The 18871-nt window shown below is 40.6% G+C and overlaps 1 protein-coding gene and 1 long non-coding RNA gene across 2 annotated transcripts in view; one reads left to right on the forward strand and one right to left on the reverse strand.

Moving 5' to 3' along the window:
• The window catches only part of LOC117816992, a 7337-nt gene extending 5858 nt beyond the window's left edge, over positions 1 to 1479 (forward strand). The window contains exon 4 of the long non-coding RNA XR_004632068.1: positions 1088 to 1479. This is a non-coding gene — a long non-coding RNA (uncharacterized LOC117816992). The remainder of the gene's footprint in view (positions 1 to 1087) is intronic.
• The window catches only part of gfpt2 (glutamine-fructose-6-phosphate transaminase 2), a 16472-nt gene extending 3916 nt beyond the window's left edge, over positions 1 to 12556 (reverse strand). The window contains 15 exon segments of the mRNA XM_034689417.1: positions 144 to 167; positions 170 to 263; positions 362 to 459; positions 665 to 736; positions 739 to 759; positions 1069 to 1232; positions 1393 to 1492; positions 3427 to 3506; positions 5457 to 5518; positions 6590 to 6724; positions 8846 to 8904; positions 9841 to 9966; positions 10240 to 10347; positions 11230 to 11337; positions 12409 to 12556. Of these exon segments, the coding sequence (XP_034545308.1) occupies positions 144 to 167; positions 170 to 263; positions 362 to 459; positions 665 to 736; positions 739 to 759; positions 1069 to 1232; positions 1393 to 1492; positions 3427 to 3506; positions 5457 to 5518; positions 6590 to 6724; positions 8846 to 8904; positions 9841 to 9966; positions 10240 to 10347; positions 11230 to 11337; positions 12409 to 12415 (1258 nt within the window). The 5' untranslated portion in view covers positions 12416 to 12556.
• Between the last annotated feature and the right edge of the window lie 6315 nt (positions 12557 to 18871).

The following is an 18871-nucleotide window of genomic DNA, read 5'->3' on the forward strand; positions in this document are numbered from 1 at the left end:
CAAGTTTCTCTCTTACGCTAGTTTCAATGTTAGAATGAAACTGTTTTTTAAGGAATTATAATCCAGCTGAGCTAAATCATTTACCTCAGAGGACAAGTCATAATCTGAGACTAGCTGTTAAAACATGGTTTTTGTGTTTTCACCTGACTGGCTGATGAAGAAGCAACATCATCTCTGAAAACGGGAGTGTTACGGTCAAGGAAGTCACTCGCCAGCTCCACCATGACAGGCACCTCAGTCAGCTCCTCCAGGATCTGTCTGGTCTGCAATAAGGATTAAAAGTGGCAAGTTTACCATCATCATTGTAACTCTCTATACAAAATGTAACTGTAGCATTATCATTCCTGATAGCTGAACTTACAGCCACTGCAGCGTGGAAACTTGTGCCACAGCCAATCATAATGAGACGTCTGCAACGCTTGATTTCTTTCAGGTGGTCCTTCAGCCCACCGAGAATCACTGAGGAAAATGGAGAACAGTTACATTACTGTAGTAACACATGATTGTTCATGGCGGTTCAAAATGCCGCTTGAATGCCAGACAAATATCATTGAGCTCATACAAACACTCTACAGATCCTGTATCTTGAGTTAGATCCTGTTCCTATTGTGGTCTACATTTACCTAACTGCTAAGGCAAAGCAGAACACAAGATTACTATTCACCTGTGTTGGAGTCAAAGCAAATCCGGCCTCTCATAGTGTTGACTACTGACTCTGGCTGCTCGAAGATCTCTTCTGCATGAAGGCATCAAAATTGCCTGCACGGGGGGGAAACACATGTTTATATTAGATCGACTGGTCAGTCTGCTCATGACATCACGTACATTCTGAGTGTTTAAACTGTAGTGAAAACAGGTACAAGATGTAGGTTGGGTGTTAAAACAGGCTTAAAACTACAAAGAAATATTGTTTTCAGCCAGCAGAGGGCACTCAAGACTATGAAATACAATGAGTGGTAGCACTACATCTACACAGTATTGCTATTATTATATTGCTAATATTTATAGCATTTTAGCTCAAATACGTCAATGTTTTGTCCCTATGTGCACCAGAAAACATGATCTGACCTTTCATGATCTGCTGCAGCTCCATCTTTAGCGTCTGGATCGCCCTCACTGGATCCTCACCAGCCTGTCTGTTTAACCTGTGGATGGACAGTTTCCCGCTAGTCACCACGGCAACGTCATCATCCTCCATGTAGAGCACCTTTTTGGTGTGTTCAATGATGGCACTGTGGGAAGAGAAAAGATATGCTACATGCGTGAACACGTTTTCTTGTAACCTTTTTTTTTTTTATGGATGAGGTTTTCCAGAGAAAAAGTGATGTCAATAAAAGAACACAAAGGGATGAAGGATTTTTTTACAAAACACACAGACGTTTGGTATCTCACCTGGCGTCAGAGGCAAAGTAATACTCCACAGGGCTGCCATCTCCCACAGAGTTGATGGAGTTGGAGCAGTCAGAGCGATTATGGGTGTTCTTCTCGTGGACTGCAAGGGTCAGAGGGCAAGGGTTACAGGTTGCACAGTGACTTTGAGTGACTAAAACAATCAAGATGTGCTCATCACTTGAATCTTTCCTCTACATTTCCAGATATATAGTCAGTTCATTGATGAATAAAGTAGTATAGTAATGTTGTATAATTTGATGATTGTCATAACATTACAAAGCATGTCAGTATAAGATTCGGCATTGAGAATTTCTTGTGAGATGCCATTTTGTAATTATTCCTAGTGTACACAGAGAAAAGAAAGTACTTTAAGGGTCAAAGAACGTTGAAATATTGATTTTCAAACTCTAAAATGACACACCCTGCTTAGTTCCCTCCTGGGCCCAAACCACCCAGCTCTGCTTTGGACCTTGGACTTTTTTCACTGAGAGCTCTTCTGAGAGTCATAAATTTAAAGTAAACAGATAAGGCAGAGAAGACGCAGTCCTGTGTGCAGTCCAGACAAGGAAGCAACAACAAAGCACTTAAGTTGTTTTTAACATTAAATGATCATACTGACAGATGCCAAAAGTATCTAAGGGATTTCAACAGAAACTCTCCCTGTCTCTATGTCTGAAAACTCAAGATTTGACAAACAACATCCTTTCCTAGAGAACATTTCCAAAGGACTGCCTCCCTCTGCAGCCACACACAGAAACTGTTGGCAAGAAATGTGGCTTTCCAAGAACAATTTTACACAGAAATATTGCATAACAAATAACAGACCCACAAAACATCTTGAATTACCTCAAAGTTAGCCAGGAGCTACAACTGAATCGGTGTGAATTAGTTACAGAAAATCAGAGAAAACCATAGTTGAAGCAATATTACACTTTAAGCCAAGAAAAGAGTATAAAATAAAGTCCATATTTTTGAAGACTAAATGTGGCTTTATTCACCACGACCTTCCAAATCAGAAACAGTTTAACTTTCAGCCCATTTAGTAATGATCCATGAAGGGATATTGTGAAAACAAGATCTTGAGCTGTAAACAAAAAACTGTGAGAAGACCAAAACCATCAATGATTTTTTTTTCATCTAAAAAAACCCCTGTATCGCTAAAGTATTACTTCTCTATGCCTCCATAAGCTCAGCTTTTTTCAAAATAAACATCAATAAGTGCAACGAGCAGCCTTCTTCATTATAATCAACACAAGCACTGTATAGTTTATTTTGAGTGAGTCCCACACACACCACCCTGCTGCTGTAAATACTTTTCTAGCACACCATATCAGAGGCACAAAATAGACCCAAACAAATATTTACTCCTGTTTGTGTTTGCTCTAAACTACAGTGCCAAGCTGTTTCAGAATTTATTTTAGTCTTTTTTAAATCTAAAGTAAATATGTATGACCCATTTTCAAGATTTTCAACTTGAGGTGAGAAGAATGGGTTCTGTCTGAGAGACATCAACAGGCTGGGAAAGCCAGAAAGTCTGAGAGACAGACTGAAGTAACATCCGTCAGGGACTTTGTTTGTTTGGTTCTCTTAAGATGTGTTTACATGTGGTGGAATAAGTATAGAACACAATAACACAAAGTCAAAACTCATCTTCCTTTTAACTGAGAATATTTTACCCAAAGCAATATATGGTAATGATAATGTTTGAAATCAGTGCAGGATTGTATTAGTCTTATCAGGGTATTAGTCCGGGTCTAAGAAGCTGAGAGACCAATACAGCCTTCATTTATTTTGATACCTCTTTACCTCAGAGACAAATACACTGTCATGTGATTATCAGCAGAAATTAAATTGCACTACACACTGTTAAAATCTTCAAGTTTAAGATGCAAGTATAATACACACACTCAATTTCATTCATTTTGTCAAGCTTAGTGTATCTGCAGTGTATCTGTGCATGAGCGTGCATGCAAGCAGAGATTTTGGCTGCAGTGTAAATGGATAATGGCAGACAGAGAGAGGAACAGAGCTCACCACTGTTGTACTGGACAGGGATGTTTTCGGTCAGCAGCTCATGCTCGCTTCGCACACCAATGAGCAGCGGACTTCCTCTCCTGCAGAGAAAGAATGAAGCAGACAGAGAGGAAAAGAGGGGAAAGCAGGAGACAGAGTGGGTGAAGAGAGGATTAGGCTTTGTAGACACACAACAAGGTGAGACACACACACATGCTCACATGGTGCTTTGTAAAGAAAATGTTGAACAAGCCTGCCATCCTATCTTCCTGTATTATTTAAAACAAAACACAAGTTCTGTGGCTGAAACACTTCATCTCTTTTCCCTTCAATGATGATCTTTTTACCTGTAACAAATCAAAGGTAATCTTTGCTTGTTTTTTCATGTTGTATCAGTTTTTACACAATCCAGAGGTTAAGTAAGCAGACAGGAGCTCAGACATCCTCCCAATTTACCCAAATCTCCTCTAAACGTTTAAAGATGATTGATCCCATCAGGATTTGCAAAAAAAAGCAAGGACAGTCACTGCTTCCTAATTGGCTAAAAAACACAGTGTGTGCTTCTCTTACTGGCTGTAGAGGCAGTACCTATGCACCCAGGAGTATATTTGACAGGTGAGGGAGACAAACCATAAAATAGAGTAAACCTTTACACAATCATTTTAAGACCACAGCGCAAACAAAACCTCCTCACAGTGTTATTATAACACTAACTATTGAGAAATTAAGTCAAAAAGACCTCTCCTTAATTCTTTCTCGTTCTGAATCCCCCTTTCTCTCTCTGCTTTGAATTTCTCTGGAGCTCTGCTACGATGACGCAAGAACCCTGGTTGTTTTAAGGGGTGTGGAGCTTGAAAAAAAGAAGGCTTGCAAACAGAAACATGTGGTGGCTATCCAATACAATATTTACCCTGTGGGAGGGAGAAAGGAGACACAGCTAAGGGATGTAAGACAAGTAAGGAGTAAGGAAGTAGGTGAAAGACAGGGTGGTGGAGAAAAAGGAGAATGAAGGAACAATAGAGTGAGAGAGGGTTAGAGAAAGAGAAGCTAAGAGGAGAGTAAAAGTCCTGAAGGGTGGTTGATTCAAGATGACAAAAGGGTGGGTGGTGGCTAGCATCAGTGGATAATTACAAGCATTCCTCCTTCTACAGAGACAATGCTGACTGTTCAACATTAACCACACAACTACAAAGCAAAAGCTGTGCAATATTCTGACTTTGTGTCAGTTTTATTCAGACACTACCGCTCACAACAGACAAATGAGATGCAAAAGTCTCCTGACTTTAGCATCAGTGTTATCAGAAGTCAACACTGGTCACCTGTTTGCATAAACCATAAGTAACGGCCCACTTATCTCCCTTCATTTCACTGCCCTCACTGTCCTTCTTCCAACCCCAGGCTCACTGAAGCAGGAAAGGTACAAAGTAAAAGTCAAGTGATGAGAAGTGATTAACCAGGGGTGTTTCTGGCAGCAGCGTTTCAAGGAGATGAAACAGGAAACTCACTAGTCTCTCTGTTAATGAATCACAGAGAAGCCGGCGTACGGCCAGCGGCTCAGAGGCCAGAGGCACCGGGAGGGAGAGGAGGAACCTGGACTCAACCTCTGCTCTGCTCCCCTCTCTGCACAGCTCTCAAGATACAGAAAGGACTTACACATGTAGACAGACGAGCCTTACATGCAGCACAATTTCCCGTTTGTATGAGCAAAGCAAAGTCAGAACATGTCTCAAGAATTGGATGTAAGCTAAGATAAGCTACAATGACTAAATCTAAGGAGTCTCCCCTGAATACATTTGTGATTGCTTCATAGTAGTGACAACAGGGATGACTCATCTCCAATGTGTCTGGCTCACTGCTCATATACTGGACTGAGATGTGGAGTGAAATGTCAGATTGTGTGTGTGTGTGTGTGTGTGTGTGTGTGTGTGTGTGTGTGTGTGTGTGTGTGTGTGTGTGTGTGTGTGTGTGTGTGTGTGTGTGTGTGTGTGTGTGTGTGTGTGTGTGTGTGTGTGCGCGCGTGTGTGTGTGTGTGTGTGTGTGTGTATACTAACCTGGTGGCCACAGCCTCTCCAGGGAAATGACGGCTTTTAAACACCAGAGCGAAGGCCCCCTCCTGAGACAAAAAAGAAGCAGAGGAAACGCTGAGTTTACGTTAACTTGACGAAAGACTGAAACACGCCACTGTCAGAAGAGACCTTAGAAGAGAAGAGAAACAGTCCTGAGAGTGAAGTTTGAATGTTGAGGCAAAGATAGATGTGTATTCCTGGAAAGTGAGTCACCTTCGGAAAAAAAACACAGAAAAAAGTTTAATTTTGTCCTGGTGGAGTTTCATAGTTGGGGTGTGGACGAGTGTTGGGAAGTAGTGCAGTAGATGGAGATGGTGGTTTGGTGGAGGGGAGGGGGTTAAGAGAAATAAGACCTCCAATGTACAACATCAGCTGTGTTTCGAAAGCAATGACTGTAATGCTGCCTGTGGTGTTTAGACGTAGAACTGGCTGTGGCTCAATGTGTGTTGGTGTGCTTTTGTGTGTGTGTGTGGTGTTGAAAGCAGGAGAATAAGCACAGAGAAGGGAGACTTGGAGGGGGGTATCATGGTGGTGAGGCTGTTTGTGGGTCTAGCTATCTGGTTCCCATTACTTCAAATCCAAAATGGCTGCTTTGGCCTCATCTGTTCCTGTGAGCAGTGAAGAGCCACTCCAATGAAATGTGCAAGACTATGATGTCAAACAACGGACCCGAGACGCTTGCTCAATCAGACCCTAAACAACTGTTTCTACCAGTGATGATGTCAGTTGTGATGCTGCTAGGATGGTTGCCATGGAGAATGTTTTTGTGATGTTGTACAGAGTTATAGCGGACAGGAAATCCAAGCAGTTTTTACACATTGCAGAATGAACAAATGTGTTAATGTGTGTGTGTGTGGGTGGGTGACCGGTCAATGACACATTTTATGACACTACGCTGCACGATGCCACCCTTCATAACAACCAGAAAGCTGGTAATAAAAATTTCCATCCCTTAATCTGGAGCACATGTGCTGTGTCTGGCTAACATAGGAGAAAAATACAAGCAACACCCTAAACGCTACACACTGCTCTACAAATTAAAGATTAGCATGTTAACTTGTGCAGCTGTAAAGTGGAAAGGGTTATGATGGTAAAATCAGTGTACTCAGTGGACTCACCAGCTGCTCAATTACTCTCTCCACCAGCTTGGGGAAGGCAACGTTGTCACTCTCTCGGTTGTCGTAAACATATTTGATCAGTTTAGGGATCACTTCTGTGTCTGTTTCCGACTCAAACTCATATCCTTTGATGATCTGAGGAAGACAAAAGACACATTTATGATGAGGAAGTGTTGTCAGTCATCCTGCATGGTCATCTGTCCATTTTTCATTCTACCCGTGAAGCCAAGTTATCAAGTTTGGTGACGTCCAAAAGGATTTATGAACACCAATGTCAACATTTCATGTAAAAAACCAAAAACTTTTCATCTTTATGTTTAAATATATAACTCTGCATGTTACAGATCATCAGAAAACAAAAATGACTTTGAGTAAGCATCAGTGGAGGTTCTAGACCAATTTTACTGGGGGGCCAAGCTGGGGCCAAGGGTGTTGTCAGAGGGACACATTCAACCCTGACAAAAGAGACTGAGAAGGGCGAAGACCGGCTGAGAACAAACTGGCAGAACATCAGTGCATCTCTATATACTATACTATAGGACATATTTACTACTGTGTCCTAGATCAAAATGCAGACTGACAGCAGCTGTTTGGCAGTTTACACTCAACATGAGTCTCTTAGTGCTCAAAGCTTTTTTTATTGTATAATATTTGTTTGGTGTGGAGGGGGGGCCACAGGGGGGGCCAGGTTCAGTTTTACAGGGGCACAGGCCCCTGTTGGCCCCTCCCCAGAACCGCCACTGGTAAGCATTCAGAGTCATACTTTGATCTTTGACCATATAATCGCTCCATCAAAACGACTTCCTTCATAACTAAACAGAAACGCCCCGGACTGAATGGGTGAGTTGTTTAGTATTTTAATAACTAAAGTCAGTTTATTATTATTACACATTTCAGTCACATGGAGATGGAATATTGGAACACTGTTTTAAACAGATGTCTTCCTGTATAGTCAGTAAAGTTAAGGTTGTGCTATTTTTTACAAAAAGTTCCCCTACTTAAACAATTTAAGATTCAAGATTCAAATTACTTAAATTATCCCAGAAAGGCAATTCACTTTTGCAGCCAACTCATAAAACATAACACAATGAAAACCAAAAAGAAGACCACATTCCAACATGTCAATGACAACAGAACTGTTGTTCGGGAGCTATGTTATAAAAATGACCCCAACACAACTCCAAAAAAAGGCAAGTTAGCCCCAGCCTGACAGCATTAAAGAGAACTGTGATGAGAGAACATGGTCCGAATGATTCATTATTCCTTTGGATTTCTGGACAACTTAGAGCAGACTTTCACAAGGTTAACAAGACTGTTCTTGCCCTGTTCGCAGGCAACCCATTAAACCAGCAAATGAAAGTAACTGTTAAAAGACTCAATAAAAGAATGATAAAAGCTTAAGCTACATCAAATGTTCTCCGAGACAATAAAGGAGTTCAGCTTCTGCATCAGATGAATTCTCTGTTGTCCACAGTTGACAACAATTGACTATGTTTTCACCAAACTTCAGTTGTGAGTCAAACACTCAAGCTATTTATTTGTATCTACAGTTTGGACATCTTCTCCATGAATGATGCTGGCTTTGGGGTTAGAACAGATTTTCATACAATCGATAATGAATTTCATTATCTTTGTCACCAAACAAGAACTACAGTGCAAGAATTTAAGGTATCTTTTCTCTACTTCAGTTCAGAAATATAACAGTATCAGTCTCTTATTACACAGCCAGCTGTACTCTGCCTTGAGTCAAGAATGTGTGTACTATTGCCACCCCCACATCCTGATCAGAAATACTGGAAAAAAAAAAGATACTTATTCTATCGACAAGAGCTGGAATGGTTTTAAAAATAAAACTCATAAATAGATTTAATTTGATCTGTTTCAAAGTGTTTGTATGTTCTTATGTTTACATTAGCATGATGCTGTTGAGTTGTAGGTCCTTTGTTTGCACTAGACAGACTGACTCATACAGCAAACCCAGCTTAATATGCATGAAAAATGACACCTCGAGTACTAACATTTTTCTAACCTGTAAACAGAGCAAGATGACACACATAGCAGTCCGGGAGTAATTTGAGGATTGTTAGGTTTTCTCCAAGAAAAAATAAGAGCAGGACGTGCCTGTTGCTGAACAGGATGTTCATAATGTAATGTTGATACGAGCTCTACCTGCGGGGCGGGTCTAAGAATGGCACTGAACAAGATTTTAACTCAGTTTTTTGTACAAAAGAAATTCCTGGTGATAAGAGGACTTACGAGGTACTCCTTCAGCTCTTTGTAGTTGGTGATGATGCCGTTGTGGATGACGACAAAGTCTGGGGAGAGGCAGCGAGAGTGAACAGATTACACAAAGGGGTCAAAGGTTAAAAATCTGTCTTTATGAAGTTGAAATACACCACTGTCTTGATTTCTCATGGTGTTACTTATATAAATTCACATGTTACTGAGCCTTTATGTTTGTATAAGATTCAACCACGGTGAAAATGTAACAGCCACAGGAATGGATCCTAAAGATGATTAAGTATGTTACCAAACCAGTGAAGTGTGTGTAGTGCAGCAGGTTGTTGTCATTCCAAGAATGTGTCTATGTTAGGTTAAGTTAAGAATAGAAGTAAATGCATGCAGACAAAGCTGTGGTATGGCTATGTATTAGCACTCTGAGTAGGATGATAAAAGTGGTCAAAGACACAACACATCGTTGATATCTTATCATACATGATAACAAAGTCACAAAAGGTCTACACTGAATATTACTAATATACTAATAAAATGGTAATATAGTACAGATATAAGTTGCTTGGTAACACAACTTTTCTTCACACTTTGGACCTTTAAGAGCATACATAACATACCATGATCTAAAGCCAAGTGACATTATAGACACACCTATGAGGTGTGGTACACTAATGAAAGGGATTGGTATTTATTTGACGAGAGTGGAGGCTGTTCGAGGGTGTATTCAATAAAGGTACATAGCATGGCAACCATGTATTTAATGCACAGCAAAGATATAAAGGCTGTCATTAAAAGATTACAATGAACTAATACAGAACGTTTCAGTCACAGGGTCACAGGAGGTAAAAAAAAGCAAAAAGCTGATAGCTTTTTTTTTTTTTTTTGTTATTGATTCCTTTCAACCAGAGATTTATGCTGATGTTCCAAAAGCTGGATTGCATGCACTGACAGTTGCCAAGATGGGTGTTAAGTGCATTTATGTTGTGCAACATACTTGCAAAAAAAAATCATATTACCATTGTCCTTGTCCGATCGATGAGGATGACTGTTAACTGCACTCGGCTCTCCGTGTGTGGCCCAGCGAGTGTGAGCGAGGCCAAAGTGTGTCTCCAGCTCCTCTTCCAGGTTCAGTGAGTCTTTCTCTGAGCAAAACAAGAACAAGATATCCACTCGTTAACAGACACTTTGGGGACTTCTAAAAAAATGGCTTTATATGATCCAAGAATTCGCACAAAATGTATTTAAAGGGAAAAGGAGCTTTATGGTTTTGAAATAACCCTAACTAAACAGACATATTGGGTGGTATCCATATACAAAAAAAAACATATCAATATTGAATACTGAACTATAAACATAAAATTCTCTATATTAAAAACATTGCATGAATGTGATGTGTCACATCTATTCAAACTTACTGTACAGCTCCTCATCCAAAGCCTTCACCTTCCCCTTCTTCTTTATTAAGCAGATGCTGTTTGCACTGGTGTCAGTGGCTGTCTTTCTGGGGCCATCAACTGCAATACCTGCAAGAAGACGGGAAGGAAATAAAACACAAATACCAAATAAAAGTCCTGCATATGTTGGTGATTAAATTTGAAATTCAATTTTGTTAAAAATACTAATAGCCAAGTAATCATTGGTGATAAAGGGGTTACAATTGTAATTGCATTTGTGTGTGTGAGTGCGAGTGTGTGTGTGCTTAAGACCCATGGAAGTGCCTCTTAGTTGTATGGGTTCATCTTGCTTACTTAGGATGAACAAACAGTGTGTGTGTGTGTAGTTCAGGGCGTGTATAAACATTATTAAATGTCCTGGTGGCAGCAGGTTATGAGTGCGACGTCACCTCCTTAAGGTGCAGTCACAGCTATTGTGTTTTTATTTGTCGCAGCATTATGATTTGTGGGTAATACCTCTGGTTTTATGACACAACCGACTAACTCTGCTGAACAATTACAAGTGTTATTGGGCCTACCTGTTAAACTTTGTTCCATTCAAGGTAAAAAATGATTGTCTTAAAATAAAGGTTAAGGCGTACATGTGTAGGGTTTGCTGGTGTCCGGTAACAGACTTCTGTATGCACAAACACTTACTTTTTTATTTGTGCCTTTAGAGTCGTTACAGGGATTCAACCAAATTTTACAAATGTTCAAATTAGACTGTGTCAAATGTTACCTACATCATATTTTTGACAGACTTGACACAGAGGTGCTGCATAGAGGTACCATAAGCTTTTGTAAGTGTGTTGTGTGTGTGTGGTGTGTGTGTGTGTGTGTGTGTGTGTGTGTGTGTGTGTGTGTGTGTGTGTGTGTGTGTGTGTGTGTGTGTGTGTGTGTGCGTGGGTGTGTGTCTGTGCGTGTGTTTGGGGGCTGGGAGGGGGTTGGGGGCAGTAAAGCTGAGTGTCTTACCTGCTGAATCGTACCCTCTGTACTCCAGTCTCTGTAGTCCCTTCACCAGCGTCTCAAATATCTCCTTTCTGGTGCGAGGCACGCGGTAATTTAGGTAGGCAAAGATCCCTTTTAGAGCAAGAATGAAAGAGAGAAAAAGGAGAAGCTTAGCTTCTTATGCAGAATTTACAGAACTGCAAAGAGCACAGCTGTCATCTTTTGACTTACAACATCATTTGTTTGAGGATCACTTTGGCACAGAGGTTGAGGATGTTGGAACAATTGCAAATAACATTCAAATGGATCATCAAATCAACTCTGAATGATCAAAAGAGCAACTCTTGGCATTCAGCTTTATTATTTTTTATCCACCGTAAGTTTGACCTGACACTTAAGCACTTGGTAAGGACTAAATCTTAGTTGGATGCATTTCATGACATTCAGTCATTTAGGCTAACACTATATAGAATGAGTCTGCTGGGCAAAGTGTGTGTGTGTGTGTGTGTGTGTGTGTGTGTGTGTGTGTGTGTGTAGGAATGTTCTGGGCAGCCCTCTCCCGCAGGCACACAGCTGGGCCATTGACGGACGCACATTGCGCGTAGTGTTGGGGCAGCCAGGTATACAGGCAGGCTGCTGTACACACCCGCAGCCTTGGCCTCTTCCTCGCAGTCATGAGGAGAGGCCGAAGCACTGTTAAAGATTTACTCTGGGCTGTAAACGTCCCTGTAGGACATGTCGGACCTATGGGGTTGTTAAAGGGGAGGATTTGCCCCTAATGGTTCAGCTGTAGACAGCTATGGGGGGTGGGTTTGAGTTATTCCCTGGGCGCAAAACAAAAATGACCGCATTTCCACTTTTTGACAGTAACCGGTATGTCTTGCTTGTCCTGTTGTTGAAAGCTGAGAGTGAAAACACTGACACGTAGCAGTTGGGTTTGAAGCTGCCCGGGCATCCATCAGATCAGAAAAAAAGTCAAGCTCATCCAGTTGGAGCCGTCAGCACTGGAACCTCATTGAGACCAGAGACACTAATGTAAAACTAATGACATGACAACAGAACTTAACGATCTGTAGGGGTTAAGTTTGATGCTTGACATCGTCGAAAAAGCACCGGGCACTGCGGGAGCCTGTGCGTAAATCGCGCAAATCCAACAAGTTTAAGAAAAGGAAAACAAACAAACAGAGTATAAGTAAAACTCACCACACATGGTTCAATCGTTCTCCTTGCTTCTGGATACTGTCCTATGAGAAAATGACTCGAAGTTTCCCGGTTTCAGTGATGCTTCTGCCTCCGCTGTGTAAAATCCAGAGTGACTGCACACTCCCACTTTTCATTTAAATGGTGTTTCCTGGAGAGGCAGCAGCGGCCCTCCTCCTTCTCTGACAGCTCCCTCGCCCTGTCAGCAGTGTCCTGATGCCGCTTAGGTATTCACCACTTCATCCAAACCCATATTAACTCAATTAGCCACCTGTAAACGTCACTGAAGACTTTGTTCTCCCCATCTGTCAGCCAGGTTTGAAATATGTAGTGTGACTACAACACTTAGTTTCACTCGCCAATCCTTCGATTGTTTGATCATTCATTTGAATAAGATTTGGTTTTGACTTCTTCACATCAACTTGAAGCGTTTTCACCAAACTTGGGTTATGAATTAAGAATCAGAGGCAGGCAGTTTGATGATGGGAGGATGATAAATGTAAATGTAAACTGTATAGGCTAAACTAGTAACTTTAATTCAACTTCTTTGTCGTCTCTCTTCAGTCTTCACTCTCCAATCATTTGATTTTTTGATCATTAAAAAACGTTTTGGTTTTGACAACTTTAAATCAATTCAGTAAAAAAAATCTCCCAGGGGTTTGTATAGAGGTGTCACTGTGTTCTATTAACCCTGCTAAAAGTTTCCATACACATGCATGTAGATAGTTCACATTTTATTACAGTTCTTGAACCGTTGCTAAGCTATCATTAATTGTTACACTCCCACGGATGGGTGAGTATAGTGGCCAAGGAATGACAAACAGAAAGGGAAGTGCTGATTATGCACATTCTTGGGTGATTCCATCATTGACAGGTTACACTAATTAAGGAATAGAAACTGGAGTATGGATCCCTCCACTAGGTAGCCTACCTGATTCAAGAAAGATCTAAGGATTACAGGTTCAAAACTTACCACACTGGTTCATGGACATTTTATTCTAATGAATTACATGCTCACTTCCCGGCAGGCCTCTGAGAAAAAAACCTCCTGTACAACGACCCCTGAGCTACAGGTTCACCACGGTTATCTCTATAAAGTGTAGCTCTGATTTACCCCACCAGAGTCCTGTTTGTCAGTGTATTCAGACTTAACTGGCTTAGGTGGTGTAAAGCAAACAATGCATACATCCCCACATACAGAAAAGGATGGAACTCAAAAGGATGATGGACAGCTAGAGAGAATGATCTATACAAGTGTTTTTTTTCTTGTAATCAGTTCTTGATTCAGTCCAACTCAGGAGCTACTTGTTTTTTGTCAACTCATCGCTTAGTTCGTTTCTCATTTATTCATCACTCCTTCCTAGGTTTCTGCTTTTAAAATATGCACAGCTGCTCAAGTTCTGGTTACAAGGAAATCCACCAGAGGGATTTAAATTCCAAAACTCTTGCAACGAAACCAACTGTTATTTTTATGTGTCTATCCACTTTATTTATACAGCACATTGAAAAAAAGTTAACTCCTATTCACTGCACAGTGAGAGAAATAAGTTAAAACACATAGAACATAAAAATACTGTCCAAAATAATTAAAAACACAAGAACACTGTGGGGGGAAAAAGGAAAATAAAGGCAATTAAAGGGACAAAGAAACAGAGACCACACAACTCTCATGCTGGGTAAAAAAAAATCCAAGGAATAGACATAAGTTTTAAGATGTGATTTCAAAGTTGGTAAAGTTGGGGACATTGTAACGGGAGGGGGCGGCTTGTTCTACAGTTATGGAGCCACTGCTATAAGGAAACCTGGTCACCCTGGGTCTTCAGCCTGGTCTTAGGGACCAGGAGAAGCAACTGATCAGCAGACCTCAAAGAACTTGACCAGGTGTAGACTTGACTTTCATTATCTAATAATGGAAGTTACTGCAAACAGGTTTTCTGAGAACACACAACTGCAGCAGAGAAAAACTAATTCTCACATGTTTGTTCTGAATGGTTGTTGGTAGGAGCAATTCTTAATTATCTGATGATCTACCACATCTTATATGAGATTAAATACAAAATACGAGGAAGTAAAACCACGTACAGCACCTTCCATGGTGCCTGTGACATGACACATTCTTGTCCTCTCTTAAAATGTCATGGACTCTGAAACATTTTCTTTTACTTTATTGTCCTTGATGGTAACATGTAAAGTTTTATGTTCATATAAAAGTATTTTTTAACAGATAACGTACCTTATATGACAACCAGGAAAGCAATTATATAAGTCACAGGTATATCAGATATAGACCAAGATAGACAGTCTTTGACGCAAGTTCACAGATGGCTGAAAGGATTTGGTGTAAGATTTGAGAAACATCCACATTTAAGTGAAAAACCCACCACAATCAAGTTGACAAATTAATGCCTAAAACAAACCCTTTTTTTAATCAGATTATATCACTCACAAAAAAACGTTTCAAGTCTTGATTTGTCTTATCAGGTAATCAAACAAACTGAAACTGCTTCTGACATACTGACGTCAAGCATTCACTATAACTTTTGAACTTTATCACTTGAATTACTCCTACTGTTCATAGTTAACCCAACACAGAGGTCTGTAAAGAGTTTAGATCTGATGCCAGGCAACAGTCTGGCATCAGATCAATAATGACTGACAGAAACTTGTTTATCTAGACATGTTTATGGGGATTTATTGCATTAGCACGATATGTAAATTTACACAGGGCAGTAACTGAGGGAGATAAGATTTTTGTATAAACTATTGTTTAATTTTCTATTCTACATCTAAACTATTGTTGAACCATCAAGAAGCTTAAATGAAAGGTGGTCAGAGGCAGACGCAGAGCCTGGTGCTGCTTGACTCAGTTTCTGGATGGGTACCAACTGAAAATGAGTGTAAAGACAAATGCAGGGATGGGCCGTATTTACTGAAGTTAATCCGAATGTTCTTAAACATTGTAAACATCTTGTAGTTTTACATGTGATGATTTTCTTTTGTCCTGTGGGTAATTGTGCGTTTAGGTGTGCTGTGGATGTGCGTGAGTAAAAGGCAGTGACAGAAGCCAAAGAACCACATTCCTCGACTGGCTTAAGGGATTAATAAGTTTAATTGCATGTGCACCATGACTTTGTTATCCAATGAGATCCACCCCAAAGATCAAAGGTTCCTTAACTTCCACAGTAATGTAAAATGAAAGCAAACTGTGCTGAGTTTCCTCATCAAATAGAGAAACCAAGTTTTGTTTTGTTTTTTAACATTTTAATTTGTCCTTACGTTAGCTTTTGAGCATTTTTTTTTTATTTCACGTGTAGTTGTCTAGTTTCTTATGGTTGACTGTCAAGTCAATGATTCAACTCTTATAATTACTAGGTTCTCATTATAATTAAACTGGGTTATTTATGTAACAGCAGGAACACATTTAATCGTTGCAAGTATACACCCTGGTCAACTGAGGTGTGTGTGTAGGTGTGTGTGTGTGTGTGTGTGTGTGTGTGTGTGTGTGTGTGTGTGTGTGTGTGTGTGTGTGTGTGTGTGTGTTCTGTGTCACAGTGTGACAACTTCTGGCATACACACAAACAAACATACTTGCTTACTATTCACGTTCAGCAAATAAATTCAGTAAGCCACTCATTAGAGGTGGCAGCTACAATATGCAAAACCAGTTGTGTTGGCAACAGTTGGTGCATACTTGAGAATCAATAATAAGTGTTAGTACAGTGTATGTATGTATGTATGTATGTGTATGTGCGTGCTTGTTTGTGCTAGTGTGTGTGTAGTGTCAGTGTGATGTTCTAAACTAGTCAGTAGTCAAGAAGACATTGAGATAAATGTAGTCGGAAATACCTCACACCCATATCTTTGGCTTGGCTCCACAGGGAAACACTGGTGTCTGGATTATGTTATTTAGATCATAAATTATACCGTCCTGTGGTCAATTGCACAACATGAGTCAGGGGTATTTAACTCATCCCTGTCCAAGAAATGAATCATCTCTCACATTTGCATGTTTGGTTTTCAAGCAAACACTCACACACTCTCACACACACAGAGGCAGGGTTAGGCTGTATTGGATTTTTCTCACCAACTGTTCGTGTTTGACATCAGCTGCTCCTACGTGAGCATTTCAGGTCTGAATTTGCAAACCGGAAGAGGCTTGAGTTGGTTAAGCGTCTCCAGCTGACTGCTTATAGACCATGTTGTTGGGGATCTTCCCTTACACATCTGCTTCATGTTAGAGCCTGGGGGCCACTACAGAGGGGCCCAACAATACACGCTGCTTCTCTCTGTGTGTCTCAGTGGGGGATGGCAGGAGGATACCTAATGAGCAGCACAGAGACACACAGCCTGTGGCCAGAGGATAGTAACATGAAAATATAGAACAGGTAATATTTTTACTTCAATGTACTGATTCAGGTTCTTGTTCCATTCAACCGAATTCAACATGAAGAGCAAAAACCATGAGTGAAACAGAAGGGTAATCCCTATGTAAATGACCATCAAACAAATTAACTTCCTCTTAAATACAAAGCACTGCCTCCTCTTTCTATTTGTAATTGACAACTACAAATAGTATGATAAATGTAAGTGAACAGTGATCCTATGATTTGTATGTTTTTTCACTCCTATTTTTTTTCCCTTTCTATCTTTAATATTTGTTTCATATCTAAGATGATCCTGAAACTAGACCTAAGCAGGTGGAGCTCAGACTACCAGCCGTGATACAGCATTTAGCTGTTTTTAGAAACATTGAACACATGATAGCAGTAGCATACCTCAATTCACTACAGAGAAAATATTATAACATTTTTTTTCCACGTAAAGCTCTGATGTTTGCATCCCCTATATATATTCCCTACACACTCAAGAGGCATTGAGATCCAAAAACTCCTTCCTCAGGGGTTCTTAGGGGACATGTTGATGCTGTAACACATAATTTATGAGATACAGAAGTTTCCCATTGCGTAACACACATAAACACAACAGATTGATTTGTGTGTGACCCACATCTGTGTGAAGAGCTGTAACACTGTAACCCTGTACCCAGGTAGTGGGCATGATTGATGTTTACTTTCGCTGGATACAGTGCTTCCCCTCTTCCTCCCCCCTCCAAACCCTTTCAAACTCCTCTCAGCCTGGCGGGTTCACCTCCGGGCCAGCTCACTGTGAATCAGACCCAGATGTGGTTCTGAAGTCAGACAGCGCAGCGTACGACATAGCAGGAGACCCACCCAGCAGCAAACGTCAAAGAGGGACCCCCTTAAAGTCCCTCACCAGGTTTTGTCACCAGCTGTTTGCGTATATACTAGATTATGTCTGAAAACAGCACATTAGTCATGGCTGTGGCTTGTGATGCTTGTTACAAAAACAAGCAGAGTTTTAATGGATAAGATAAAACTGGGAGGCTGTAATTCCAGTAAAAAAGACTTGTCTGTTTCTTGCTGCTCACAGCAGCTTTTTTAGGGTAGCACAAGTCATCCATCTGGATTTTCTTTATAGTTTACAACATTTCATGTACATTTTATTTTGTTAAGAAAAATCCCCAAGGTAGCTTTTTTAAAGGATTTATTGTATCTTTTGATGTAGCTCAGCCCATTATCTTTTGTTTTTACTTGAACTAATGTGCTGTTGGGAGAATTTTCCAGCTTCCTTCTGGAGTCACCCTGACATTAAGTGCTTTATCTACTCCTACATGTAATGGCTGAAAGTTAATCAAATTTTTCCTCAAAGTTGACCTTTTATAAGCTCACATTAGACTTGGTTTCTCCACCACGAACAGACCTGGATCAAAGGGGGCACAATGATCTTTAAAAAAATGTTGCAAACTGGCACCCTCTATGTTTGTGTTCACATCATGGTGGTTTGCCAAACCTTGCATGTCACAGTTGTGTCATAGACAAGGAATTTTGGAAAAAATGTAAAAATAAGTCAGCTGATTAAGACTCAGTGCTTTTCTTGTTGTTAAGGAAGATATTTGGCCAGACTGTCTCAGTGAGTGTGTCGTGTCTGATCACAGATGAGGCCACAGTGTTTGTTTTGGAGTGTGGTGGTCACTTCAGCCGGGTGGTGCTTGCCATTGCACATCTGTGAGTGAGCTCAGTGATGTGTGTGGGATGTGAGCAGAGGTGGGGGCGGGGACCAGAGACAGGGGGGGCTAAGGAACCACGTCATGTTAGACCCAGAGAGAGAAAGAGAGACATCTGTATTATGTCATGGCTGCAGGGGTACTCCACCCTCTGCTCTCTATTTCCCTGTTCCGTGTTTCTCTCTCAGAATTCCCCATTCATTCTTTCTCTCACTTTGTTTTATTGCTGTGTTTTTTTTGGGTTCATAAGTACTGACACATCACTGTGCAGGTGCTCATGTTGGATGCCTTTAGCTGGCATGAAAAAAATGCTGAAACTCTGAGGCTGAAACTTTCCATCTGTGTTTGTACTTAAAACTAAATCTTGAACAAATCACAAAC

Source organism: Notolabrus celidotus, chromosome 8, assembly GCF_009762535.1.
Source record: "Notolabrus celidotus isolate fNotCel1 chromosome 8, fNotCel1.pri, whole genome shotgun sequence".
NCBI classification, from domain to species: domain Eukaryota; kingdom Metazoa; phylum Chordata; class Actinopteri; order Labriformes; family Labridae; genus Notolabrus; species Notolabrus celidotus.